The 27,880-nt window shown below is 41.5% G+C and overlaps 1 protein-coding gene across 5 annotated transcripts in view; it reads left to right on the top strand.

Moving 5' to 3' along the window:
• The window catches only part of NYAP2 (neuronal tyrosine-phosphorylated phosphoinositide-3-kinase adaptor 2), a 162,242-nt gene that overhangs the window by 90,181 nt on the left and 44,181 nt on the right, over positions 1-27,880 (top strand). For all 5 annotated transcript variants that reach the window (XM_064385943.1, XM_064385947.1, XM_064385946.1 and 2 more), the window contains one exon: positions 17,857-18,954. In XM_064385943.1, coding sequence (XP_064242013.1) covers positions 17,857-18,954 — 1,098 coding nt within the window. The remainder of the gene's footprint in view (positions 1-17,856; positions 18,955-27,880) is intronic.

Genomic DNA, 27,880 nt, shown 5'->3' with positions numbered 1-27,880 from the left:
ATCTACCCCATCCCACGAGTTTTGAATGACATGTGTGGTACTGCAGCCTTGTTCACTCTGGTTCGTCTGTATGAAAATGGTGCCATACCAGAGTCCAAGTATTGCAGAACACCTTGGATTCTCATTATTGTCATCAAGAGCTGAATATTCATAGCAAGATCTCTGGAAAGAACTGATGAATGAGTAATACTCCATCACCAGTATAAAAGATAATACCTAAATGTTACTTTTCAGTGTGAATAAATGCCTTCATGGAACATTAAGAATCTCTCTGATGTTTAATTTATGACACGTATTATGCTCATTCTGCTGCTTTGCAAGTAGAGCAGCAATGGGCACTTTCAGGCTAAAATGAAGAAGTTCCTGGAGGTTTTCAATTGACAGAACCCTTCAATCACACTGTTGTTTTTGTGTTCAGAATGCCTGCCCTGCTTCTATGTATACTGGGTTTCACCAAACAATTTAATACATAGAAATATCAGATTGTAGGTTTTTTGGTTTGGGTTGTCTTTTCTTAAGGGAGCAGTCAATTTTTTAGCACAGTTATACTCAAGGGTGGTACAATATGGAGTTTAGATGAACAGACTGGATTTCTGAGATGTTTTGCTCTCACTAGGAGAGGCTTTGTTATCACCTGTGCACTCCAAGGTAACTTTTCTTGATGAATTTTCACAGTAATCTGGCTAATATAGGAATGTTTATATAAAAACTATGGTCATACATGGATGAGACCCTCTAAAGATGAGCAGAACAGATGGAAGCCAAAGTTCATTACCTGCAGTGTTAATTGATACAAATATTAGACAAGCTTTGTCACTGAATATGAAATTATTATTGTTGCTCTAAAATAAATTCCCAGCAAATTTAGTGTCTAAAATTTTGTTCAGAGAATCCTGTGAAGCTCTGATTCTATTAGTTTTGGTTTTTTTGTGGGCCATTAGTTATGTTTTTACCTAGGTAGCAGTTCTCATTCTAATAGTAAACTTTGAAATCAAGATTTTGTAAGTCTGCCTCTTCCCAATTTCAGGTGAGAAATTCCATAGGATACAATACTCATGTTTTCTTTTGGATGTCTTTGAAAGCTCAGGTCCAAGAAGAGGCAGGTTTATCTTTCAGTCACTGTTGTCTATGTTGTACCCAAATATTTGTATGTGCATGTCTCACACATTAGCATGTACTTGTGGCATTTGCAGGCTGAATGATTACAGCCTTTTCCAGGAACTATGGGAAATAATGGTGAAAAACCCTATTGTTTCTCCATCAGCTACCACAGAATCTCTACAAAGGACTGTCACAAAATTGTTCCCAGCACAATTTTTTATGGCTGTGCAGAATAATTCAGATTATAATGTCTACTGTCTGACCTGGTGGCTACTTTGAAAAGGAATTTGCTGCATTTTTTAGACAACCAGGGACAGCCTCATCACTTGTTTTTATTAAACATGTTTACTTTTTGCTCTTTGATAGTGGTCCTGTTTATACAAACAACAGCAGTAACTGATTGTAACTTTGATACTCTTTTTGATCATGGTGAAATCAAATATTGAGTATATCCCATTGTAATATCTGCCATAACATTAGATTTGTTTGAATATGTCTGACTTTACTGCAGAAGGGGCAGAAAAAATTTGGTGATGAGCTTGAAGGACCTTTTCTTCCTGAAGCACAAATAGCAGCAGTAACACCCCCACTGGTTCTGTGCACTTCTCCTATAAGTGCTCTGGCTTCCCTATTTGTGGGAGTGTGAGACTCTTCCCTGAAGTTCCAGTGGCACATATTGGCCCTGTCTTGTGCAGCACACTTGGGTTTGTTTTGTTCATCCCAGCCTACCTTGGCTGTGCCTGCTAGAGCCCTCTCCAGCCTGAAGGCATCCTTCTCCTTGACTTTACCTTTGTTGCTGTGTTTCCTCACTTTGTGTCCCTTCTTGTGCTTTAATATTCCATTTTTTACTCTTCTGGCTGCCTCTCATATGCACCCACTGAACGCCTTCCTCCCAATGCATTTCTCCTCTGTGACAGGTTTCTAGAAACTGTTTTTTAAAAATGTGGGCTGTCTTTTCTTCAGAGTTTTCAAACTCTGGTAGGAACAGCAAACAAATGGAGCTGTGCCCCATGCATCACACATTGAAAGTGACAAGTGAACTGAAAAGGGTAATTTAAAATAACATTTCAGCATAGAAGGCATATCTAATCTTGATCCTGAAAGGCTCTTTATTGCAAAAATGCAGGACTATAATTAATTGATTTGTTTTTAGTGCCCAATCTCACAGAAAAAGGAAGTAATAAAACAGTATAATTGGCTGATGTAACCAGCCTGAAGCAGTGTTTTTTGATATGATCACTGCATGTCTACAGGAAAGCTTTACAGATTTGTTACAGTGCAAATAAAAATGAAAATATATAAGTAAACTGCATTTTGAAAGTTAATTTTTTGTTAAAATTCTGCTTAGTAATATGGAGTACTACATTATATAAAGAAACACACAGGAAATACATAATTTAATTATAAAATTTAGCTAATGCCTGAGTAATACACATATGTAATGAGAAAGCAGGTTCTGTATACTTGCAGGTACATACAAACGTGCACACAGATACCAGTTAAAACTCAAAATAGCATTTTCACAAGGCTATTTATGGTTGTAATTCTGCTGCTACCATAACCAAAGGAAAATTTACCTCTCATGTGAGAAAATACTTGCAGGGGAACCACCTCTTGAACCCACTCAATTTGTTTAGTGTTTTCCTTCCAAGTATCTTGGGAAAGAAGATATCCTTCTTGCTGCTGCCTTCTAAGCCCCTTGCAGTGAGCTCAGCAATTTCTAAAGGTTGGCAGCTTGTAAGGAAATTTTTTCTCAGGAGAAAAGCAATTACATTAACTTGGCTTGCAGTCCAGTTGGTCTCTCTCATAAATCTAGTTTTCTGTCAGCTAGACTGGTGGCTCTTCATTGTAAATTTGAACTTTTGCTACTTTCATTAAGCAGAGTTTGGATTAAAGGGATTTAGCACTTTTGCTGGTTTTACATAGAGCTGGTTTCCTTTTATTTCCTACCTAAGTGAATAATGTATTTAACCTGAACTTTGAAATAGTGTACCCTGTGGTAACCATGACATGTCTTTCCTTATAGCCAGATTTTATTCCCAGATCTTTTCATCCATGCCTACCAAAGGAAGAAATCTCTTTAATGAGCCCTATTGTGACCTAACCAGTCTAAAGGCACTGGCAGATGGTTCTGGTGGGTTGACCTGTGGGCAGTGTAAGGGGCTCCTGCTCTGGGCTGTGTGCTTGGCCTGCTGCTGGCACAGGAGCCCAGCGCTGACATGGCACAGTGCAGCCTTTTAGGGACATGGCTCTGAGGAACAGTGCTGCTGCACCCGTGACAGAGGAGTGGCAGGCAGGTCTGGACAGCAGCATCCTGCAGTGCAGTCTGTGCAGGGAGCACCAGCCTTGTGCCGTGGCTCTTGCAATTAGCTCCCTCGCAGCCTGGGCCACTTGTCACTGTGGCTGCAGTGCCAGGGTTGGGGCTGGCAGCAGGAAGGGCAGCAGGGCAGAGCAGCACAAGGGTGTGCTGCTCCTGAGCTCCAGCTCCAGGGCAGGGGCTCCTCAGCCAGGTGCTGTCTGAGCTGCAGTGGGTCATTGTGCTGAGAGGCCTCAGTGCTTGCATACTGTGCACTGTATATTTTACAGCTCATTTTCTCTGTCCTACAGCCTGCACTGCGTTTTGAGCACAGTTTTTCCCTGTGGGAAGCTGCAGCTTGGTTCACATTAGCTGTATAGGTATAATGTGAGCCACTGTTGAGCCGTGTGTAGAGCAAGGTTCTTTTCCTTCACATACCTTAATCTGATTCTTGAGCTCAGTGCTGTCTTACCCATAATTGTTTGTATGCTGCACTGTATCCCTTGCAGCCTGTGAGGCTCAAGAGAGCTTAACTTGAATCTGTGCATGTTGGGAGCAGGGCTGGCACTGATGAAGGGGAAAGTCAAAGGCAGAAAAGGCAGAAATCACAGGGCTTGTTGTTAGTAGAGCAAGGTGGAGTTGTCTTTCAACTGATATGCCTGACTCCAGAGAAGTGTGTGCCCTGTATGTCCAGGTGGCTTGGGGATGGATATGGTGCCTTCAGCAGTGTTGGAGCCATTCAGCTCCTAATGGAACCCTGGCATGTCTTTCCCTTTGCTCTGTCCTTCCCCTCCCAGCCTCCCTGCTGCCCCAGGGATCAGAAGGGTGGAGGGCAGCACTGGCCTGTGTTGGGATTCTGCCCAGAAGCTTGTTCCCACTGACCTGCATTCAAGCATGGCAAAGATTTTGGTCTGTTCTCTAGTATTTAATAGCTTAGAGACTTTCAAAAGCTTTCTTTTTTGGGTGGTGGTAGTGGGAGTAGTTTTTCAGAGCTTTGGGATTTGGTTTTCTCTGCTTTTGCTGAGAATTCAGTACGCCCCTCCCTGCAGCAAGTCAGTTTTCAGATTGCAGCTTCCAGAGCTGCTTTAGTTCCCTGCATCACCTTCTTCAGCCCTTCATCTTCCCAGGTCTGTTTCCCCATCCCTCAGATAAGCAAGGGCAAGGGGAAAGGAGGGAATGAACACAGCAGTTCTTATAGCTGTTATAATAGCTTTCTGTGCAGAGCAATGAACACAATGTGATTTTTGGAGGGATTTATAAACAAGTTTTGAAGCCACAGAGGGAATATGTTCTTACCCTCAAGGCACATATGCATGCTCATTAATGTTAATGGAAGCTGCAAGCAATGAACAGAAAATAGACCAGGCAGTGGTAAAAGACACGAAGCTCTGTTACCCACTAGGGAATCACACAGTGCCCAGGACTTCGCAGTTGGTACTTAAGCTCTCTTCTGCTAGTCTATCCTGTGTACTTAGTGACTTTTTTAAAATTCTTCTTAATTTAACAAAGTTGCTTTATGTATTCCTCCTCGCTCTTTTCACGATAGGATGTTGCTCATTTGCTGAGGCTCTGCACCAAGGTTAAAAAAGCTCAAAATTAAATGTGCAGCTCCCCTGCAGTACAGATATTGCTCTGCTCTCAAGAGTGATGGAAGCTGTGATGTTCTTGATAATGGAAAAGCCTTAATAATGTGAGTTCAGGGAGTGTTTTGCTGATTTACCAGATTAACTGCAAATGCAGCCAGTCCAGGAGGAGCTGCCTGCCCTCAGCTGAAGCCAGCAAGCTCTGCTAAATATTTGTGACTCCTGCTGTGAGCATGTGGGCTTTTCTGCACTCTTAGTGCAGAGCCCCAGTGCTCCAGGGCTCAGGAGGGTTTATAAACCTGGTCACAAACTGCTGGTGAATTCAGATCATTCTGCCCTGAAATTAGCTGGACCATCTCAGACCTAAGAGCAGTGTTAGGCATAACATACTGTATGGGAGACTTTCTCAGGCTGCTGTCCTCTGACTGTACAGGGCACTGTAGCCCCTGGACATGCCAACAAGGCAAGGAAATGTGAGCCACTCATTCATGCAGTTACTTGGGATCTAGGACAGAGTATTAGCATGGGTTTCACATCATATGAAAGTCACTGGGCTGCTTTTAAAGCCAACCCACTCCTGAAAGTACTTCACATGTGCTCTTTGAGGTGTCCAAAGCAATAATCTCTGCCAGGAAGACCAGACTGAAGAGGGAGTCTCTGAAGAAAGCTAAAGTGTGGGTGGTCTTGTTCACTGCATGGTTAATTTGCAGCCTCAATAGACAGACTCTATGTAACTGCAAGGTTATAATATCAATAAACCTGTTCATTGTCAGCAGGTCACTGTCAGTCATCATATTGGTGACTTTATTTCATTTTTTGTTTTGTTTATACCTCAGGGGACTGTACTACTGAAATATTATGAGCTGAAATACTATGAAATACTAGATTCTTGCATTATTTTGCTTCACTGAATGGCTCTGAAGTCAAGGCCAGGAGAAGAGGGGAGGAGAAATCCAGGTTAATTCTCTTGCCTTGTTTTGACAGCACATCACAAATTGTTAAGTAAAATGAAATGCCTCTGCAACTGCAAAAATAACAATCTGAGAATACTCCTACTACAGTTCTGTTTTGCATATTGTTTTTGGCATGTTTTCCTGTTAAAGGCATTGTGGACAAATGAGTAAGGGCTTGAGGGATCAGACTGAGATCCTAAAGCCCCTGTTTACTCCCAGATCTGGTCTGTGATAATAGATGTGTCTAGCAAAATTGATTTGGAATTAAAGACAAAAGCCACAAAACAGCTGCACTTTTTATTCTACAGCAAGTACATTGAATTTCCACCTCTTGGTCTTACTTATTTTTAACTGGTGCCCTAATTCTCTTCTCACTTCAACAACCAAATGAGATAAATCCTCATGGAGTGAGGCATGACTGAGCTCTTAAAATATTTTGTGCTCCCTGCACTCACATTGGCTTTCCTGGGAATGCACAGTGCTTGCAGAATCACATCCCAAGAGATTCAGGTCTAGCTCCAGGTGAGATCCTGTCATGGCCAGCCTCTCTTTCAGTGGTAGCTTCTTTCTAATGACTGAGTATAGTAGCCTTGGTTGGTGCACTGGTTTGCTGCTTTCCTCCCTTCCACTGGGCTTAATGCTGGATGACATCACACAACATATGCCTGACATGCTGCAACTGTGTTTGGCACTTCCTGCTTGTCCGTCCGTCCGTCTGTGTGCGAGCACTGCTGTGCTGGGGTAACGTGCACGGCCCTGACAGCTCCACAGAGCACAGCTCCCTCCCTGCACTGCCATCAACGTGCCCGGAGGCCACAGGGTACCAGCCAGGGCTTTTCACAGATGCAGAGGGGAAAGTATAAAACAATGCACACACAATTTTAGTGCTATTTTATTGGCCGTAACTTTAAACTGCTGGCATGTCCAGCGAGAAGTGCGAATCCCAAAGCATGAGGTGGTGTGTACCTGGCTGCTAGTTCAGGGTGGGGAAAGGCTTAGAAGTGGGCAGTAAAAAGCTGGAGCATGGTGTACTTGACTTCAGCAAGAGCTTAATATCCATTTCCAGTACAGTGATATAATATTTACTACGGCTCCCATAATTTCTCTGAGATATTCATAAAGAATACTCTTCCTTCAAATTCACAGCCCTCCTGCATATAATGATTGAAGAATTATAGCTCTCCTTATGCTTAGGGGTAAAACCAATACTACAAGTACAGGACTCTCTGGGCATGAACATGCCTGGAAAAAAACAGCAGAATTGCCTTTGGGTTGTTGACCCTAACGGGGCTTTGTGGGATTAAGGAGATTGCTGGCATTCTCCCCTCCATGCATGACTGCAAAGGGAGCTCTCTCCTATTTCCTCTGGGTAGAATGCCAAAGGATGGAGTGGATATAAACCTTGCCTTGGAATCACTGGGGTGCTGCCAGAAGTCTCAATGTTCAATCTCAATGCCCAGTTTCAATGGGCTTAGGATTTTGTTTATTACAATGGAAGTCTCTTAACATTTGAATTTTGGTGACTAGGATAGTAAGCAACCTTTTGATTAAAAGAAAAAAAAAATCCACAACCAAAAAAGCAAACATACCAAAGTGTGCCAAGCACAAACTTGAAGCTATAGGACTAGTGTGGATGCAAAAGCTTGATAATATGCCTAGCCTACTGATTTTCTTAATTATGAGTGTTTGCAAGCAAAGGCATGAAAACTCAAAATGTTCTATGATTCTGAATTTGTTATTTTCTGTTAAAGGTGAAATAATTTTTACTGGTGATGTGGCCAAATATCTGCAATGACTTATTGCCATATGGTCCCAGTTTTGCAAATGTATGCTTGCATGTCAGTAAGTGTTAAGCCAAATGGAGACTTCTGTAAAATAATACTAAGCATTGTCTCCCAGGGGTGCAAGTGGACGAATAGCCACTGGCTCAAACGACCTTGAGCTTTTCACTTGTCCCTCAGTGTCACAGATTCCTCCTTTGTTACACACAGATAGTGATAAAAGCTTTGTTTAGTGAGGTAATTTGCAATCAGCTTATGATGAGAATGTTTGCGCTCACATCGAAAACTTGAGCTGATGGGACACTGCTTCTGTGAGCAGCACTGTAGAAAGAAGATTTTGAGTGGAGAAGGGAATATGTGAAAAACACTGTCCTTGCTAAGGTGAAATTCCACACACCTGGCAGGGTTTAATTTGTGAACTCAGGGCAGTCACTGTGGAAACCAAGACTTCAAGCAGCTGCTCAGTGTAGGAACTGCTCAAGTTCCCTTTCCCAGTCTCCTGTGGGTATCACTGATGCTGCAGAGTGAATAAGGATGGCAAAATCTGAGCTGCCTTTATGGTACAACTCTGAAATGCTGAATGCCAGGGGTTTACAGAACAGACAGTCCCAGGAAATGGTGTGTAACAACCCCCACAGAGCTCAGGCTGTTCTGAGCTGTGCTCTGCCATAGACTGTGCCTCGGTGGTGTGGATGAATTCCTGCAAAGAGCTTGATTTCTGATAAACAACAAAATGAAACAGGCTGTAAACACTAGGTTATAGCAATAACTTCTGCTTTCCCCTTCCTTTTTCTGCTCCATCTTTGCCTTTTCATCCTCCATCTTGCTTCTCAGCTGGAACAATGAGGTCAAGCCTTACATTTGAAGCAGGATATGCTTCTAAAGCTTGTTTGGAACTGCCCAAAACTCTGTCAAAATGGCACTGTCCACTGCAGTCATACCAGGTGAATTTATAGGGATTAAGCCCAGCTTCTTGACCCTTGTAGATCAACACTATTACAGGCTCTACTAGTTTCACTACACGATCTTCAAATAAATGCAGGATGGAATGATAGATGCCAGGCACACAGAGAAGGTCTGAGTGTGAGGCAGCTGATAACATGTGGCCTGTCTGCAATTTTGTCAACAATTTATTTAGAGTTGAGGAGAGAGGAGTCACCCCTATGGAGATGGAAGTAAAATTAATAGCCAAGAAGCATTTTTCCTAAAGCTGATTACAGTGAGTATTTCATACCACTCAGCCTCTGACCATAGTGCTGTTGCTGTTGCATTTCCAGGCACTGCTGCCTGCCTGTGAGCTGCTCAGGCAGTGTTCTGTCCACTTCAGCTGTCATATTCACCCAAAAATGTTCAGTGACAACTTACAGGAACTGCTTCTGCAGGGTCACCTTGTGGCCTTTTGGTAAAGCAAAAGAGTGCCCCCTTCACTGAACTCTTGTTCATTGTGGCTCATTTGCCTTCTGCTGCTCCTGCTGTGGTGACTCATCTGACCCTGGCCATCAACCTTGTGCTTTGTTTTGAAATGTGAGCTCAGTGGTGGCGGAAGGAGCTGCTGGATGTGTCACTCAGTGGAGCTTTGTACAACTGCCTCAAGGAAGGAGCTGTACAGAGCCCACTGGATCTCTGGGGGAGAGGGGGCTGCTGAAATCTGCTGGTTCCTTGTCACTGGTACAGGAGCCTCTGTGGGGCTGCTGTGCCTGTGGAATAGCTGGACACAGCTCATCTCATGTTGGAGTCCCCAAGAGCCCAATATTCTGCACAATACCACCTTGGTGTATTCTGCACAATACCACTTTGGTAGGCCTGCCAGTTTGATTGAATGGGCTGCAATTATTTTAGAAGCTCGGCAAACAGATTGTTACTTATATAAGCAAATAATGCATTTGACCTACTTATGTTAGCTGTAAATAGAAGATAGGCATTGCTGTGGATCTGAAAAATGAGGAGTCTCATATCTCTGGATAAATTATTCAAGTCTTTGCATGTAGTAATTGCTAGACTTCTGGTCTGGTTGTTTGTGAACCAAAAAACAAATCAAGTGAACAAATACAGACTATTTTTCTAGATAAATAAAGTAGGTGAGTTAAACTTCCTGTTTCATTTAGCATTTATCTAAATGTAGCTTGATTTTCTTTTTTACCATTTCTCCATTGGAGTCCACTATTTGGGTGCATGTCCTGGTTTTAGGAATCCCCCAGAGCCAGGAAGTCTTGCAGAGATTTGTTTCATTCAGTGTCTCTGTGAGCACTGGGTCAGAGAGCCTGTGTGCTGTACCTTCTCCAAGAAGTTCGTGAAGGTTCAGCAAATGATTTCCCACATTGTTGCCCTCAGCTGTCACAGCCAGTCATGGATAGCAGTGTTCCTGTGAAGCCAGGAGCTGCATTCAGCCTGGGGTCTGCCCCTGTTACCAGGAGCATCCAGAGATAATGCCAGAGGCCTTCAGTGCCTTTGGGCAGCAGGGAACAGGAAAAAGCAACTCAGCCCTCAAAGGGTCACTGCTGTTGTGGTGCCCTCTACACACCAAGCTCATGTGATGTAGGTGACTAAGGCATGTCTTGATGGGACTTAGCTCACCACGCACCAGCAGAAGCTTCCCTTTCTGGACAGAGGAGAGATCTTTTCTTTCTACAGGCTAACAGAGATGCTGCTGCACTCGAGCTATCCCATGGCTCAGCCTGTAGAAACTCAGAGCATCACCATCTTCTCTGTGGTGGTCAGGGAATCTGATACTTAAGGAATAAGATAATTAAGGATACAGGGTAGCTGCAGAGAGGGAGAAGAGGCAGCTAGTAGTGCAGGGTGACAGCTCCATGAGAATTGTACCACAACAAAAATGCTGATCTGGGGGGTGGGAAGGCTGGTTCTCTGTGTGAAGTGCAGTCAGTTTGTGGGGAGCTATAAGAATAGAGCAATAGCAGTTAATTCACAATAAACCAGCAAACTCTTCAGGTTTTATTTTCACAATGACAGTCAAGACTCCATAAATGGTGCTATAAACTAGAAGGGCTTTACTGATGTTTGTGCTCTGTGGCTGTTTTACTGTTTTACTGTCCTCTGCTGTGAACAAGCTTAACCCTTCAGTACTCCAGCTCTATACAGGCTCCTGCATGAGAGACACCAACAAACAGGCACACAGACTTCATAAATTAGTCTGCATGCATGATTCAGTAGTTCTGTTTCCACATTCTTCACTAATGATGCTTCTGATAGAGAAATTTCCATACCAATTGCCTTTCTCTAGAATTCCTCCAGACTATGTAGAGTTACAGAAATTTTTATTGTCACTGTAACACTGGTTGCAAAACCTGTTTTGCATATTGCAGAGTTCAGAATGAACCAGAACTTCGAAAATACTCATTGCATGTGTGGGCAGCGTGAGGATCTTTCCCCAGTAATCCTCCCACCTCTCTGTCCTCAGAGCCTCTTCTGGAACTTCTATAACTTAAACCCATGCATTGCCAGAGATCTGGCCCTTTGTGTCTGGTCATATCAGCTGAAGGATATTTTTCTGGATGTGTACCCAGAGCATATCCATCAGAGGGTACTCAGAGAGTCATCTAAAAGAAGTTACTGTGAGATTTTCATTTGCCTCCACTTGCACTCACCACATCAGTTTTCCTGTAAAAGGAGGATGATTCAAATTGACTATTCTTTCCTAAATTATCTAAAGTCTTGCTTTTTCTGCCTTACCAGACCTATGCCATCTGACAATAGCTTTTAACCTCAGTGAATAGCACAGAACAGCTTGATTGCAAATAATTTGTAATTATTTCCCAAATACCCCTTTCGTTTTTTCTTTTGTCTATTCAATGTTATCTGGAAAAATCAGGGACATCAATTACTCATTCTTTTAAAAGACAAGAATGTGAAGTTGAAAATATAGGAGAGCACAAGGCCGGGCATTCAGGAGGAGACATTCACTTTGTGATTTTTCATAAGTTTTTGGAGCCCTTTGCACTCTAGGAAAGGGTAATTTGCCAGGTGGAGGTACAGAAAAGTGGGGGCTTTGAAATAGAAGTCCTGGAAGTCTGTCTGCTCTGTAATGTGGCAGTTTGGGTAGGGAATCTCTGTACCATGCTGCCACTACAAAGGTTTTGACATATCCTGGCACCTCTGGGTCTGTCCTTGTCTTGCTGCTGCAGAGCAAGGGACTGGCAGCCCTGCTGTGCTGGGAGCAGGTTCTGCAGCGAGGCACTGCTGCCCCAGGTTGGCTTTTGTGAGCCCCAGGGAGGGGTGGCAGCCTTGGCATGTGCAGAGTCTGGTGCTGGGGCTGCTCAGTTCTGTGTCCATGAGCTGAACCTGAGAGCAGAATGTCTTTAACCATGGTGCCTGTCAGCTGCAGGGGTGGCACTGCTGGAGCAGTGCAGAGCTGGCTTTAACTGCAGGCCCTGGTTCTGCTCACTTTTGTACTGATGTTTAATTCTGGACTATCACTCCCAGAGCCACAAGCTCTCCACCACTTTCAATTAGAGCAGAAATCAATCATTTTAAAAGCCAAAAGAAGTCGTAGCCAAAATAAAGAGACCTGAATACATTTGAGGAAGTACCCTTAATCATAGCCTTGAGACATGCAAGTAGCACATCAGCATTATTTTATGACACTGACTTTTAGTCCTTTCATTTTCAGTATAGTTGTGTCCTCTTTAAATGCCCAAATAATTTCCAGTAAGAGCTAATAAATTCAGGAGGGGGAAGAAATAGGTGCTGTTTGAAACCATTGTGCTGAAACCACCTTTTGCCTGTTTGAATTAATCAGATGGTTCTTTTATTCCTCCCATGTGCTTCCCTTCTTTTAGAGCATCTTTTAGGAAAGGAGGAGGTAACCTGCAGGGAAGGGGCTTGTGTCCATGAGGCTAATGCTATTTTGAGAGCCAGACTTTTTCTTGAGAGAATGCATTCTCTGGTGTTCAAACTGTGGATGATGTTTCAATAACCACTTGCTAAGATGCATCTTTGTGTGTATATTTTATGGCTGCTCACAGTGCAGGAATATTTGCCTTCAAATATTTCTTGGAGAAGAAAAGATGCATGTTCAACACTGCATTTCTCCAATAACTACTTTTTTTTTTTTTTTCTACTGTTGCTTTCCAATTATAGGAATTGCTATGCAAGTTTTGATATAAACAAATAAATTAAAACCCTTGTGTAAAATGCCTAAGAGCCTAACATGGCAGAAGAGAAATATTGAAAGGTGGCATTAGGAGGTAAAATGATAGGTGAGGCCTCATGGCCTGTAAAAAGAGATGAATTAAACTTAGGTCTCCTGAGTGCCAATCTTTTGCACAGTTCAGATGACTGTGTCTTTTAAAAATCAGTTTCACTAAGACTATTCAAATTTCATCTACAGAGATAACAAAATCTAACCCAATAGAGGCACTTTTAGTCCCCAAATCATTCCTTCATTGGATCTATAGCCTCTTGTATAAATTGAAAGGAAACACTTTTCCTGTTTGTGGTTTTAGTCTGTTTGTTACAGTGAACAGAAAAATTCACTGAACTTGTCTATGGAATGCAAAAGCTGGAAAATTCCCAAAAGACAATATAAAATATAAAAATAAATTTTAATTTTTAGATGTTTTCACTCATTCCTTATACAGTGAGCAAATAATAAACAATAATCTAATAACATATTTTCATATTTCAGTCTCTCCTTAAAGAATAAAAATATACTTCAGAAGGATAATACGAGAAGCATTCTCTATTTCCAAAATTAGCTATGAAAGGGAGATTATCTGGGTATGTCTGAAAGCTATGCATAACCTTTGCACTACAAATATCTCATTTCAAAAATGTCATATCCTCCTTATACAGCAGGGCTTCCACGAGGCTATTTTAAGCACTGTGCTTCTGGCTTTGAGATGAGACCTGGAGTTACCAAGAGCTGCAGCTCTTGTTTCTCTTAAAGTTAGAGCCAGGTAGCTGCTTGGAAGGAGTGCCCCACTGAACACAGAGAGTTCCTGCTCAAGCAGCAGGAACTCTGGGGAGTTCAGTCTCGTTTGCAAGGATCACTGTGCCTCCAGGTTAGCAGTGGCAGTTTGGGTGGCTCTGATGCAAACAAGGGGGTGCTGGCACAGCATCCAGAGCCCCTAGGGCAGCTCCTCTGGGGACAGGTCCATGGGGCAGCGCTGAGCATCATCCCCTAAGCACCTCCCTTGTGCTCCACCTCCTCACAGGCCTCTCTTGTGCCTGTGTGTCTGTAACAGAAGCACTCACAAGAGGCTTGTGGTGCACTCTGAGATGGATGTTTGAGGAAAGCTGCCCCTGGTGGGGAAAGAAACAATTCTTACTTTCATTTCTGCCACTTAGCTTTGGATCAGGACTCGTGTCTGATGCATACGAGTGGCAGAGTCTCAACACAAGTTACAGGCAGCAGTTTAATCAAGGACATAGTAATTCATGTTGGAAAGCACTTAATTACTCCATGTTTAGAGCAGACAACGTGGCAGTATGTGTATCTCCAATATGCCAGCACAGTTCACTTTTCATAGGAGTTTATGATCCCAGCAGGCACCAATGCTTTTTCTGCCTGATAAATGTCAAGTACTTTAAGCAATCTTGCCTGTTCTCTCTGGAGATTGCCAAATAATTTCCTTTCATTGGGTTTGGGATCTTGCCAGGACTTTTGCATTCATGCACATCTATCCCTGCCAAATGTTGGTAACACCGAAACTGCTCAAACACTCTCTGCTCCTTTCATTGGCTTTGCACAGCTCTGTTTGGCTGCAGGATTCCTCTTATTTTTCTCTGTTGTTCTGGGCTGGAGCAGTAGTTCATGATTCATATTCCATTAACAGGTGTGCTGTGGAGTTCAGCCCTTGCCAGGGAGCTGTGTGTCAGAGTAGAAACCATTGCTAAATAAATTTAAGTGTCATGCACCACAGCCTTCCTAAAGATAATTCAGTTTGCCTCAAAGATAATTCAGGTGTCCTCCTGCACCTGAGGGAGTTCCTGGTGGATGTGAACAATTCCTCTGTTCCTAGAAACAATAAAGAGCTTTCTTTGTTATTAAGTCTATCCATTTACCTATGCATTGCTCTGAGGAGCATATAGGAGGTAACTTTTAAGGTTTGTAAAATATTTAAACAATTTAGTTTAAAATTTTAATTTGAAAAGTCCAATTTATCATGGTGGGGAAAAGATCTCAGTAACACACAACCTCCTGGAAATAGATGGTTTAGTAAAATAAACTACAGCAGAGGAAAAATGCTTTATATAGCAAATGGAAAGTAAATCACCTTGTCATGTTTTACTCTGTCTCAAACAGCAGAACTGGGTCATTTGACCTTTTTGTTGATAATGTCACCAATATATTCTAGGCTAGTGCTACATATCATGCAATGGCAGACGAGTCTCTGTGTGTCATTGTGGTACTTAATTTCAACCCATGCAAAAATACAAGGCTGGATGGCAGAATGTCAATCGTTTTTCCTTGACATTTCTCCTTTCCTCGTTTGTAATGTAATAACCTGTGGATGTTGTATATAGGAACTCCAGCACCCAAGGACAGGTTTAGACAGTGTAGTAGAACCTCTTCAGCTGGATAAAATTGTGAAAATGGAATGAGGGAAGAGGAGAATATGCTTTTTCTAGCAATTTAAAAACACAGTACTTTTGACCACTTTTGGCTGGTTTTAGAAAAAAAATATCAGTTAACATTAGCGTTGAATGACCACAGCGCAAGAGTAACTCAGCTTTTGATTATTTTGTGATCATTAACATCCATTCCAATAAAAACATCAAAGAGAAGGGTTGTGGCTGTAAGACAGAGCCAATCTCAGCGTGTGGCACCTGTGGCACAGAAGATGTAAAAGGAGCAGGGATCTGAGGAAGCAGAGGAGCAGAAAATGTTCCTTTCTCAGGTATCCATTAGTGATGGCAGTGTGATGCACAGGAACTGAAGACTGTGAGAAGCCTGTGTTTGCAAAATACAGGATTTTCAAATGTAGCTGAAGTAGAGTTCAGGTCATGTACAACATGTTCACAAATGATCAGGCAGTTTGTGCCAGTTTCATTGGCTGTCTCTTTTAATGACAGCAATCTGAATAAGATTGCTTTTGACAGGGTTGTAAATCAGATTAACAGAGGTTGGAGAGAGGACTGAGATCAAGTTTATGCTAGTAGAATATATAAAAACATAATATACAAATAAGACACTAAACAGAAATGAAATAGTGATTTATCTGGAAGCAGGCAAGAAAAATCTGCCAGTATTGTCAAATGCATCACAAGTAATATTTTCTGCAAAGCCCAAATGATTCTGGTAGCCTACATCTTATTCCCAAATGTCTAGTCTAATACATTCAAGAAAATTAATTTGGGTTAATTAAAAAGACAAATTTAAAATGCATTAGGATATATCCACATACTGAAAAACTATCAAGCTACCAAACACTCTTATCTGTGGTAGCTTTTGCATGTCCCTAGCCTGCTGCAAAGTGGAACACATTAATTGGAATAATCACGAAAGTATAATATAATTTTTTGAGTCTTTTTTGTTCCTTTTAATTCTGGCAAGATTTCTTTTCCTTTTTGCTTTGTTGTACCTTAGTTGTGTGTTAAGCTAAAACAAATGCTACTAACAAAGAGTAGTCTCATTACTTTGTGCATGTACACATTCACAGCTCCTTATTCCTGAGCAAAACTTGTTTATCATCTGCCTTTACTGCTACACCTTGTGGGAATTGAACAGAAGTTGTTTAGCAGATCAAAGCATGAGTGTGACAAAGTGATAACACTGTTTGAGTCCTCCTCTGATAGTGACCAAACCACATTAGTGAGGTGCTTTAATGCAGGTGCTTTAATCCAGCTCTGAGCCAGCATCCTCCCAGGCTCAAAATGCTGTCTTTGAGCTGGCAGAGCACTGCCTCACTGCTGGCTGCTTCTAAAAGAGAGATTTTGACTCTGTGAGTGCTGCCTGCCTGGTTCAGCATTGGAGATTTGCTGGCTGTTTGCTGATGGGTCAGCAGAAGGTTTCCCTGACTATTGAGTTCAAACTAGCAGATATGCAGTAGTGAATTACAAGGAGCAACAAAATTTGGAAAGGCAGGAAAGCTACCATTCTAACCTGGCCACTAGTTTAGTTCTCTGTGTTTGTTTGTTTTTTTGAACTGGGGAACTTACCAGTGAGGTATCAGTTAACTCCTAGAAACATAAGCTAGGTTTAGTGTATGTGATAAATTTTGTTTCTGAACAAGTTTGTTGAGTCTGCTTAGGATAAAAGCTGACTTCACTTAAACATTTAATGAGGCATTTTATTAACCCTAACATTTAATGAGATGTTTTATTATCTCTTTATGCAAAGTGAACAAAATGCAGTTTGCATGAGTTTCTTATTGTTTAATTCATAAAGGATAATTTCCAAGAAACCCTTAACCTCTCATTTCAAATGAATTTTTATCACAATGTCTTGTTTTATAATTTCAAAGACAAGGTTTCTAAAAGTATCCAGTGTAGAAAGGATCCAAATCTGTGAGATACTTTGTTATTCCTTGACTCCACAGAAATCTCATTAAGAGATTCATGAGATTCTAACAATATAATAGAGTTCAGATAAATCACTAGAATTATCTCAACAGCAGATTTTACGATTTGTGTATGAGTATTTTCCTTGTTTTAGTGCTGAGAAAATTGTTGTGCTTTATGTAAGAAGTTACTATAAATAAAAAGGTCTTGATTCATCACTTTGTCACTTCAGAGTTACCTCACTGTCATTCCAATATGACTGTTCAGGACCTTAACTGTTCTCTTGGAGCCAAAAGGAGTTCATTTTTATATTTAGTTGTATGTCATTGGCAACTCTTTGGGTCTTTAAAATCCCACAGTGATATTTGAAAATCATAATATTTAAAAACGGAAAGTCTCCTGTCCCAAAGAGTTTGGGAAAGAACAGATGTCTCGGAGGAAGGGAAGTGCTCACTAGTTACGTAATCCTGGAGTGTCAGAGCATTCTGGGGGAAATCTAGGAGTGTTTTGAATTGAGTGTTATTTTTGTGGTGTTCTATTGATGTAATACCAGAGATAACCAGCAACAAGCTGGTCCCAGGAAATCCATTCCAGAATTATGGCACTCTAACAGAGACCCTATTGAGTTGACAAGGTGTGTTACAGGCTTCTGATGAGTTTGTGTTCTGTTCTGTTTTCAGTGTCAGCCAAACCAAGACCTCACAGTGATGAGTACACAAAGAAGATTCCACCTCCTAAGCCGAAACGAAACCCAAACACTCAGCTAAGCACATCTTTTGATGAAACATATATCAAAAAGCATGGCCCTATGAAGACAAGCCTCACTAGGGATGCCTCACTCTCGCAGGTCAGCAGTCCTGCTCCAGACACAGAGGAAGAAGAGCCTGTTTATATTGAAATGGTTGGGAATATTCTCAGAGACTTCAAAAAAGATGAGGATGACCAAAGTGAAGCGGTCTATGAGGAGATGAAATACCCTATATTTGATGACGTAGGCCAAGACTCAAAATGTCAATGTGAATATGACCATCACACTTGTTCTTCTCAGTGTGCTACTCCCACAGTGCCTGACCTAGATTTCACCAAGTCTCCAGTGCCATCTACTCCCAAGGGCTTGCTTTGTGACATACCCCCACCATTTCCAAACCTGCTTTCTCACAGACCTCCACTGCTGGTGTTCCCACCAGCACCAGTGCAGTGTTCCCCCAATTCTGACGAGTCTCCTCTAACTCCACTAGAGGTCACAAAGCTTCCCGTCCTAGAAAATGTGTCTTACATCAAACAGCAAGCTGGAGCTTCTCCATCTTCACTGCCACCTCATACACCAGGCCATCAAAAACTGGAGAAAGACCAGACAGTATCTCATGGAACTAGCACCCCTGGGCACACCTCCTCACCTCCTCATCCTTCTACCTTATACAGAACACAGTCTCCACACGGTTATCCTAAAAGTCACTCTGCCTCACCTTCTCCTGTCAGTATGGGTAGGTCTCTTACCCCCTTAAGCCTCAAAAGACCTCCACCTTATGACTCTGTACATTCAGGAAGTCTCTCAAGAAGCTCTCCATCAGTGCCTCATTCTACAGCCAGAAACACATTGCAAGAAGGAGGGAAGATGGTCAGTGTGTCAGTCAGCACCTACGGGTCATCCTCGCAGAGCAGTTCCCGCTCTCGCACACCCACCAGTCCTCTGGAGGAGCTAACCAGCCTCTTCACCTCAGGAAGAAGTCTCCTGAGAAAATCCTCCAGTGGCAGAAGATCTAAGGAACCTGCAGAAAGTAAGTCCTTGACATAATTTTTCCTCATCTTTGTATAATAATACCTGCTACTGTACTTTGCTAAATCAAATGCTTGCAAAAATTAAATAACTCAGAATTCTGAATGCCTTATAGAAATTTCCTGTAATGAAAAGAAAAATTATTATTGCTTTAGTCTTCATATTGTTATATTTCTAAGGTTTTTGAGTATTCATACTGTGCTTAGAAGTACAATTCACAGCTTGGTCTTGCAAAGAGTCAGTTCTCATTAATTTTTCTGCAGCGGTAAAGGTTCCAGGTGAGTTGGGATCCTTTCTTGATGGATGCTAAGCAGCTTGTAACAAAATAACCATACAGTAGCTGTTGAGGGTTATTTGCAGAGATCTGCTGATTGCCCTTAACTTGGCCAGAAATCCTGGAAAATACAATGACAATCAAAGGTACCAGCTTAACCTTGGTTAAGCCTGAGGAAAAGGTTAAGGCTGATGATGTTGGAGGACTTTTCCAACCTGAATGATTCTGTGATTCTCTGTAAACCATTCCTCTCCTTCCATGCTGTGCCATGGAATATCTTTCAGCTGGACTGGTGTCACTGGTTGGAAGGTTGTGCTGTGAATTGATCTGAAAACCAGCATGACCTATAATACACATAACCTATAAACCCACACAGGAAGAAATGCACAGAAGGAGGCTGTGCAGGAAAACCTTAAGCCAATATTCACTTGTCATATGCTGTGTCATAAAATCAATGTTCCGTATGCATTCAGGTTTCCACCATGTACAGCATGTACTTCGGAGCTAGTGAAATATGGAAACGCCTTTTGAAATCAACTGGAGTCACATGTGTGAAAGCAGAACCAGGCACCAGTATTTCTGTTGCAAAAATGTTCCTGTTCAGTGGGTGTCCTGCAGTGGAAGGTCTTTCTAACACCTCCTCTCTCAATGCAAAGCAGACTTGGGATGATTTCTCCTCCACTCCAGTAAAATCCATTTATGACTTTGAATTGTTGACTCCTGCCTAATGAAAAAGCTGTCTTTGGAGAGCAGCTGATCTCATGTTTGTGTAGGTACTATATTATAGCTATTGACAGCTCTGTGTATGATAAACTGCTCTGGTTTAGACCCGATAAAAGGGAGTGTTCTGGTTTCCAGGCTACTGTATCACTGTGGAAGGGAAGTGAACTCCATGCTGTGTTTCTGGTTGTGTTTGTGCCACTCTGTTATGTCTCCCATCTCAGTGTGGTCACAGCACTTTGGGGCATGCTCAGGGTGCTCAGCAGGACCCTCTGGGTTTCCACGGGCAGAGGTGTCTGCCTGGCACCTCTGCAGCTGAGTAAGGACATGCCAGTCTGTAAGAATGGAAAAGCTTGGTGGCAATCAGTTAGGCTGGCCTACAACTCATCCCTCCTGACTCCCTGGCTCCACTTCTCCAGCCTCAGTGTTATTCTTATTTATCTCTGTGCACATCAGGAATAACAACTCGGTCAGAAGGTGAAGGTGAGAATGGAGTTAGCAAGATGCTGAGGGTACTAGTTGGTGGAGCAGTTTGTTTATTTGCCTTTAGTATTTTCATGTCCTGTAGTCATTAATCCTGTTTTATGAAAGTCTCAGCTCCATGATTCAGTAGGGTTTCATTAATTGATTGCAGTAGTAAAACTACAGTAACACCGGATTTGTCTGCAAGTTTGTATCTAAAAGGCAAGATGATTCTTGTAATTGGGAACAATTATGAGGGATGTGATGTGACATTTATAAATAATTTCAGTTAAATGCTAGGGAGATTTTGGCAGGTAATACCAAACATTATTAAATAGGCTTCTTATTCATAAATGAGCAGAAATCCCCTGTAAATCCCATGTTACACTAGCTCTACTCAGTGAGGTTTGTACTCTCACCAGTGTAAGCAAGTTTGGAACCTGCAAGTTTGGAGAAATTCCTGCCATGAATATTGCAAATCCTGGGAAATTTCAGCACATCTGTGCTGCTGTCTCATACCTATCTCCAGAATATGTTTGCTATATTCTACTTGACTGAAATTGTTTGCAAAACTTTCAAAGGAGTTTTCACTGATAAATTTAAACTAAATCTTGCCCTGCAGATCTGTACCAAGTGCAGCTTTGTTGTCCTCTCAAGGAGCACTGTCTTTGCTCCTTAGGAAGTAGAAATGTGTTCCTTATAGGCCACAAATGGTAAGAACAAGAGAGATATGAAATTTAAATTATGTTCATTTATTTAAGAAAAATACATTGATGTTATAAATAGACACCAGTGGTGAAAAGACTCTGGAGTACAGCTGTGTTGAGTAAATGAACAGACTGCCTATCTAATCCGATTGTAATTTGTCTGGTATTTACAGTATGACTTAATCCCGTGGGATTACTGCCCTGAGCAAGAATCAGGTTTGTGTTCAGATATTGCAGAGGTAGAAGACACTCTAAGATTTATAGAAAATACATACAGCTCTTGCATTTTATGTCTTTCAATTCTACATTGAAATGATCCACCATAAAGAATCTAAATTGGGAGATTTGAACATGGCATTTGAGCAGACTGCCACATTTACCTGTCATGATTTACATGGTGATAGACAGGGGAGGCTGGGCTACTCATCTGATATGTTAAGGAAACTTTGATCCTTATTGTCCTGTTTTCTAAAAACCCTTTTGTATGCTTTTAACATTTTAAATATGCATTACAGACAATTATGAAAGTGGGGACAAAATGACGAAGAAAAGTAAATTGTAAGGCCAAATCAGAAATTAAAAAAATATTGGTGGAACATTATGCAAAAAAAAAAAAAAAAAGCAAAAGAGGGAGATAACCCTACAGAAAACTGAATAAAAGTGTAGAATATGAAGAATGTGAAAGAGTGGAAAAGATAAATATTACTAATTGTCACTGACTGTTCCTTAATCCTGTCTGTGTTTGTGTGGGATAACATGGCAGTATGCCTTAACACTTGGCAGACCCCGGTGAAATACAGTGTCAATCCTCAGAGGTCAGAAGGAAGCTATTTAAAGGGTAGCAGCACTTGGGCTGCTGCACTGTGCCCTTTTCTGAAGCAGCTGGAAGGTGTTTAAGTACAGCCACTTGATCCAGCTGCGTGGAACCACACAGTCTCTTTGTTGTCACTGTGCACCCTGAGTGTCTGTGTCACCCGTGTCCTTCAGTAAAGAGGGATTTATGGAGGGAGAGGAAGGGTATGGTCTGAAGCTTTTCTGGAACTGTATTTGCTGCTTCTGTAGTTTCTGCTCCACAGAAACACACTGTGCTCCATGAGGAGCCAGCACTGGAGTCATGTGCCTGAAGGCATCCCCACATCCTACAGAGCAGGGCAGAGCTGCTGTGCATCTGCACTGGCTTTCAGGCTGTGTGTGGCTCCAGGGTTTCTTTGTGAGATGCTCCTGTAAATCCTTGTTAGGACTAGCCTTTCTTTCTGTATATTGATTGTTCCCATTTGTTAAAGCTTCTGTTCCCTCACAGTTTCCTGGGAGCTCTGTGCCAGTTTCAAGTGATTATTACAAACATTCACCCTAATGAACTGCACAAGAGAGCAGTGACCTCAGCTGTGTGCTCTGACTCTGGATGAGCACAAGGTGTGACATCAGAACAAGGGATGCAGCTCAGTTTTTTTGTTTTCCTAAGCTGCTGTGAAGGGCTTCAGAGCTGCTTTGGTGTTTGCCTATGTGGAGTTTCACTCTTCAGCTTCTAGTGACATAAAGGGAGGAAATTTGTGAACGTGCTACTTTGAAAAATCAGTTATAGTGATTGAAAATTGGGATAATTATTAACATTTCCTGTTCCTGGCTGGTATTGAATTAAGAATCTAAACATATCAAATAGTGTGAGGAGAGGAGGGATTCCGAAGTAGCTCAGTTGTTAAAAAGGAGTTTAGGCTGACTTCAGGCAGCCGAGACTTAGAGTAGAATTATTTTTTTTTTTTTAAATTCTGCTGCTTTCCAGGAAGCTAGAAATCCCAAAGAAGTATTGGATGTCCCATCCCTGGCAATGCAAGGACAGATTGGATGGGGCCCTGAGCAGCATGATCTAGTGAATGGCATCCCTGCCTGTGGCAGGGAGGTTGAAACTAGATGATCTTTAAGGTCCCTTAAACCTAGATCATTCACGTTTCTCAGTCAGCCTTGTTAGATAGAACAGAGTGATGGAGAACAGAGTCTGGGAGATGCATCAAGTGAAAATTCACCCCACATGGGCCCATTTAACCTGAATCTTCATGCATTAAGTCCAGAATGAGGGGCTCAGGGCAGGATTGCACTGATGTATTTCTAACAGAGTTAGGATGAGAAACACTGGCTGAAGCAGGGTGGGACTAGGATGGCATTGTGTGCATGCCTTCTCATTTGTGTACCTGCTCAGCCCCTGTTGTCCTGAAGAGTAAATTTGCCTGCAAGATGAGGCATAAAAACCATTATAGTTACTTTATTACATCCATTGCTCAACTACTGTACATCTGCGCTGCTACACCACTTTTGGCATTAGAGGCTATTTGAATGCCTATCTCATTTCTAACCTCTAGGTTAATATTTTTCCATACTTTTATCCAAAAGGATGTCAGCCTAATTCTCTGTTCCTTTTTCTGCATTGTAGCAATTGATTCTATGCAGTATGAATGCTATATTCAGTCTAATGAGACAGCTACAGCTTTTCAGTTATTCTTGAACCTTTGAGCCAGAGGTGTACTGATTTCTCCATCACTGAAGAAGAATCCATTTCCATAATAGTAGGATTTTGTAATCTGATGAGCCATGATATGTGTGGGATTAAATGAGGTGATCAAAACAGTCACTTCTCATTTGACAGTCCTGAAAGTAGGTCTGAAAGCAAACACTTCATGGGAGCAGGGGAAAGTGCCAGAGGAAAAAGTAAAGAGAACACCAGCTTTGAAGAGAATGACACTTGTCCACCCCTGGAAGGATATGATCTTACCACAATTAGTTCCATTTAGTCAAACCCCACGAGGCTAATCTTGCTACATCTAGTCCAACCTACCAAGACATTAGCAAGCTAAAGAGTTGCAGCATCAGAAACACTTTCTGCAGGTGTTCCTTGTGAGTGCATATTTGGGGCAAGACCTGTGGACACCTGCACCCACAAAGGTCATGATCCACCAGCGTCACCTGGGGGAGCTCTGACTCCCCTAAGGGACAGGTCTCTTGGGGGCTGTGCCGTGCTTTGGGACAGCACTGAAAATGCCTGAAGTACGCATGGGGACAACCCAGATATGGTCAGCATCCTTCAGGAGACAAATTTCTGAGGAAAAACAAGATTCACTTTGCAGTTCAGTGGTCTTGAGTGCTACTTCAGCCATGCCTGCTGTTGTCCTTCCACAGTAGTCCTGAGATCCCTAGCAAAGGAAGGTGTGCACTGGACTAAGTATTTTGGGCTTGATCAGCTAATCTGGCCAGCTGGAGACTCTTATTGAAACTGACATGTGTTCCCCAATTAGCAATCACAGACAATAACTGGAAAGAAAAATCATAACGTGTCAGCAGGGTCTGTCAGCTAAGCCCACAAAAGGCAGAAAAACATCATTTCACCTGGGCTCTAGTCTAAAGGGGAAGCAGTGAGCTGCAAAGCAAAGGTGCAAAGGGGAAATGTGTGGAAGAACCCACAGCAGCCCTGTGGCATCTTGCACATCCCAGCATGATAATTCCATGTCACAGCTCCACCATCACTCTCCAATTTGCATTGCAGGACTGTAATTCCATTCTTTCTCAGCACCAAGGGTAATGTCAGGTTTAAGAACTTGTTTCCAATGGATAAATCAATGGACACCTGTTCCTTGATTGAAATACATGCTGTATGTTTATTGTCTTGCTGCTCTCACACAAAAGTGAGTATGGCCATTTGAAGGGCATTTAGTGATCCAAGTCATTGATGGTGGGCTGTTCCTCCATGCTTAGGATGAAGGAATGTCTTTGTAAGATGCAGTTATTAAAATAGAAAACAATCATTTTGAGACAATATGCAATACTTTAGCTAATTGGTACCATGGCATTGTCTCATCTTCCAATTCAGCAATTTAGGCTCATCAGGAAATCAGGCCCTCCTGGGATTTTGAGGGTATGCAGAAGCATTCAAGAAGACATAATTTCATAAATAATTGCTCAGGTTTTTCTGGAAACAGCTGCTGGCTCTGATTGATGTATACAGATTTATTTATTCCTTCTGTTTATATTACTTGACTGCTTGATAAAATTGCTTTTTCTGAAGAAATAATCCTGTAAGGGGTGAAAAGAGATAAAGTTATTCTCTCTCTTATATTTCAAGTAAAAGATGGTTTCAGGTAAAGAAATGAAAAAGACATTCTCTTTAGGTTTAATGTACAGTAAGATGTGAGATTTCTGAAAGTTGTCAAAAATAAAGGGTGAAAAATGCCCTAAATTCACTTACTGGCACCCACTTCACTATATTGTAAATAAGCATAGGAACATGTGCTGCACTTAAGGATGTGGATAATGATAATAGGTTCTCAGTTTTAAGTGCCATTGATTTTCCCCACTCCCCTGAACAGAGCTTTCTAAGCCAGAGAAATATCTTGACCTTTAGACCAAATCCTCAGCCCTTATAAATCATCACTTTTTATTTGAAATCAGGAGAGGTACTCCAGTTTACACCATCTGTGTCTCTGGCTTCAAGAAAATAAATGTGTCCTTTGTGACTAGAACAGCTTGTATTCAAAGTGGTGCAGTGATACAGCAGGACACTGAACTGGAGAGTTTATTGCCTTTCTGTTTCTAGCAGGACCACACAATTTATGACCAACTTATGGGTGCTCAATCTTAATGGCAACAAATGCTTAATCTGGTGATATTTTCCATAAGCATATATTGGCTTCAACAAAACTGCTAAATGCATTTTTTTAAAATATCCCACTGCAGTTTGTTTCAGAGGATGTGGTGTCAGGGTGTCAGGGTAGGTATCAGGTCCTATTGTGAAAGAACTAGAGAAAAAAAAAAGGAGGATAGGAATGGAAGTGCTTTGATTTAATAGAATGGTGCAGGGTTATTTATGTTTCCTCCACTCAGGAAGTTGGCGCAGACACATCGGATGAAACTGGGCTGGCAGTGCCAATGGCCTGAGAGCATGAGCTGCCAGCTATTTCAGAACTTGTCTTTACAAGCACTGGACCTGGAAATTAATCTTTTCTTGAATTAAGAGTCAGATTTTCTTTGCATTAGGATTCAAGTGCATTTTTGTTTGTTAAGTCCTAAAAGTAAAACTAGAGATTATTAGTAGGAAGGTCTGTGTTTACTGTAAAGCACAGTGTTCATAAAGCACTTTGAACCCCATTTGACATTTTCCACAAGCAAATATATAGAGATAGTATTTGTATAGAGATAGTATTTAAGTCTCTTAAACCAAATCATAGGGAAGGGGATCACAGTGTTGTTTAGAAAAAGTAATCAAAACCACCCAGACCACACTACCACCACCAAACCTAGAGCTGTGAACTTTAGGATGGTGAAATACTGCACAAGTTTCAAACAGACAGATCATAACAGTTTCCTCAAAATTAATCACAAGAGAAAAAAATAGTTTTGCAAACAAAACTTGCATTTTTTTCTTCATAAATTGGAATATTTGAATCATAGCTAGAGGAGCTGCTTGAGGCCACTGCTAAATTAAATACTTGCGCACACCAGCATGTTATCTGAAAACTGATTCAATGGTTTCTTGAGCTGCTGTTATTGCATCTTTACAAGGGAAAAGGTTTAATTAAATGCCTTATCTGTACTTACAGCGACACAGCTGTAGAACCTCTATGATTTAAGAGAAGATGGTGGGAACTTTTTGGGGAGTAAAGGGAGAAACATGGTTTATTCTTTCACTTCCAAAATCGGATATCTCTGACTGCTATTTCTCCTCTTTATATTTCTTGAAATGGTTTTACCTTACTGATCTGTGTAAAAAACACTGGTGATATCTTGGGCTAAGTGGTTGATATATCCATTTTAAAAGAACACACTTTGTTTTGGCATGATTGATTTGCTTCCTGTCTAAGCAAATTCGTTTTTTAAACCCCATCCTTAAAGACCCAATCCAAAAGTCCCTGAAGATATACTTCAGAGCATCTTATTATAAATTATGACAAGAGGGTCCTCTCCATGTCCTAGGCTGCTGTTCCTTGCAAAACAACTCTGTACTTTGGTTTCTAGAATGTTGCAGTGAATAACAGAAACTCTGACTAGTGAATGAACACATGATATGCTGCACATTTTTGTCAGTATATTATCTAATCTACCCATAGGATCACTGAGGTTGGGAAAGACCTTCAATATGGGGTTCAACCTTTGACCAAATACCACCTTGCTAAATAAACCACCAGCTGTCATTTCCTGAACCCTTCCAGGGATGGTGACTCCATCACTTCTCTGGGCAGTCTGTTCCAATGCTTGACAATGCTCTCAGTGAAGAAGTTCTTTCTGATGTTCAACCTGAAGTTCCCCTGGTCCAGTTTGAGGCCATTTCCTCATTTACTTTAGTTGCCTGGGAGACGAAATAATAATATTCTGATAAAGAGTCTTGGGTTCTTAATGGAAAAGAGATAGATGTGCCTCCCCTGAAATTTTCTCTCAACCTTCCAAGACTATCAGTAATAAGAAAAATCTAAGTGTCAGAAATGGTTTTATTTAGGTTATACATGTAAATGATTCAAATATCAAACGATGAAATTGCTGGGGTGTATAAACATGCTAGGTATAGGTAAGGTGAAAAGTACAGGAGCACTGAGGAAATAATTGTGAGGATAATCATGCATATTAAAGAATCAGGTTCCTTTACATTCAATTTGATATGAAGGTTCATGTTTCTTTCACTCCTTTGAATAGAATTATCCATTCCTAATAATTATTTTATTGTTAAAACAGTAACATGCAATTAGCACTTTATCTGGCATTGAAGAATGAGTAAGGAGAACCATTGT

The sequence above is a fragment of the Passer domesticus genome, chromosome 11 (assembly GCF_036417665.1).
Source record: "Passer domesticus isolate bPasDom1 chromosome 11, bPasDom1.hap1, whole genome shotgun sequence".
NCBI lineage: Eukaryota > Metazoa > Chordata > Aves > Passeriformes > Passeridae > Passer > Passer domesticus.
Note: the sequence above shows the minus strand (reverse complement) of the source record. Positions and strands in the feature narration are given on the sequence as shown.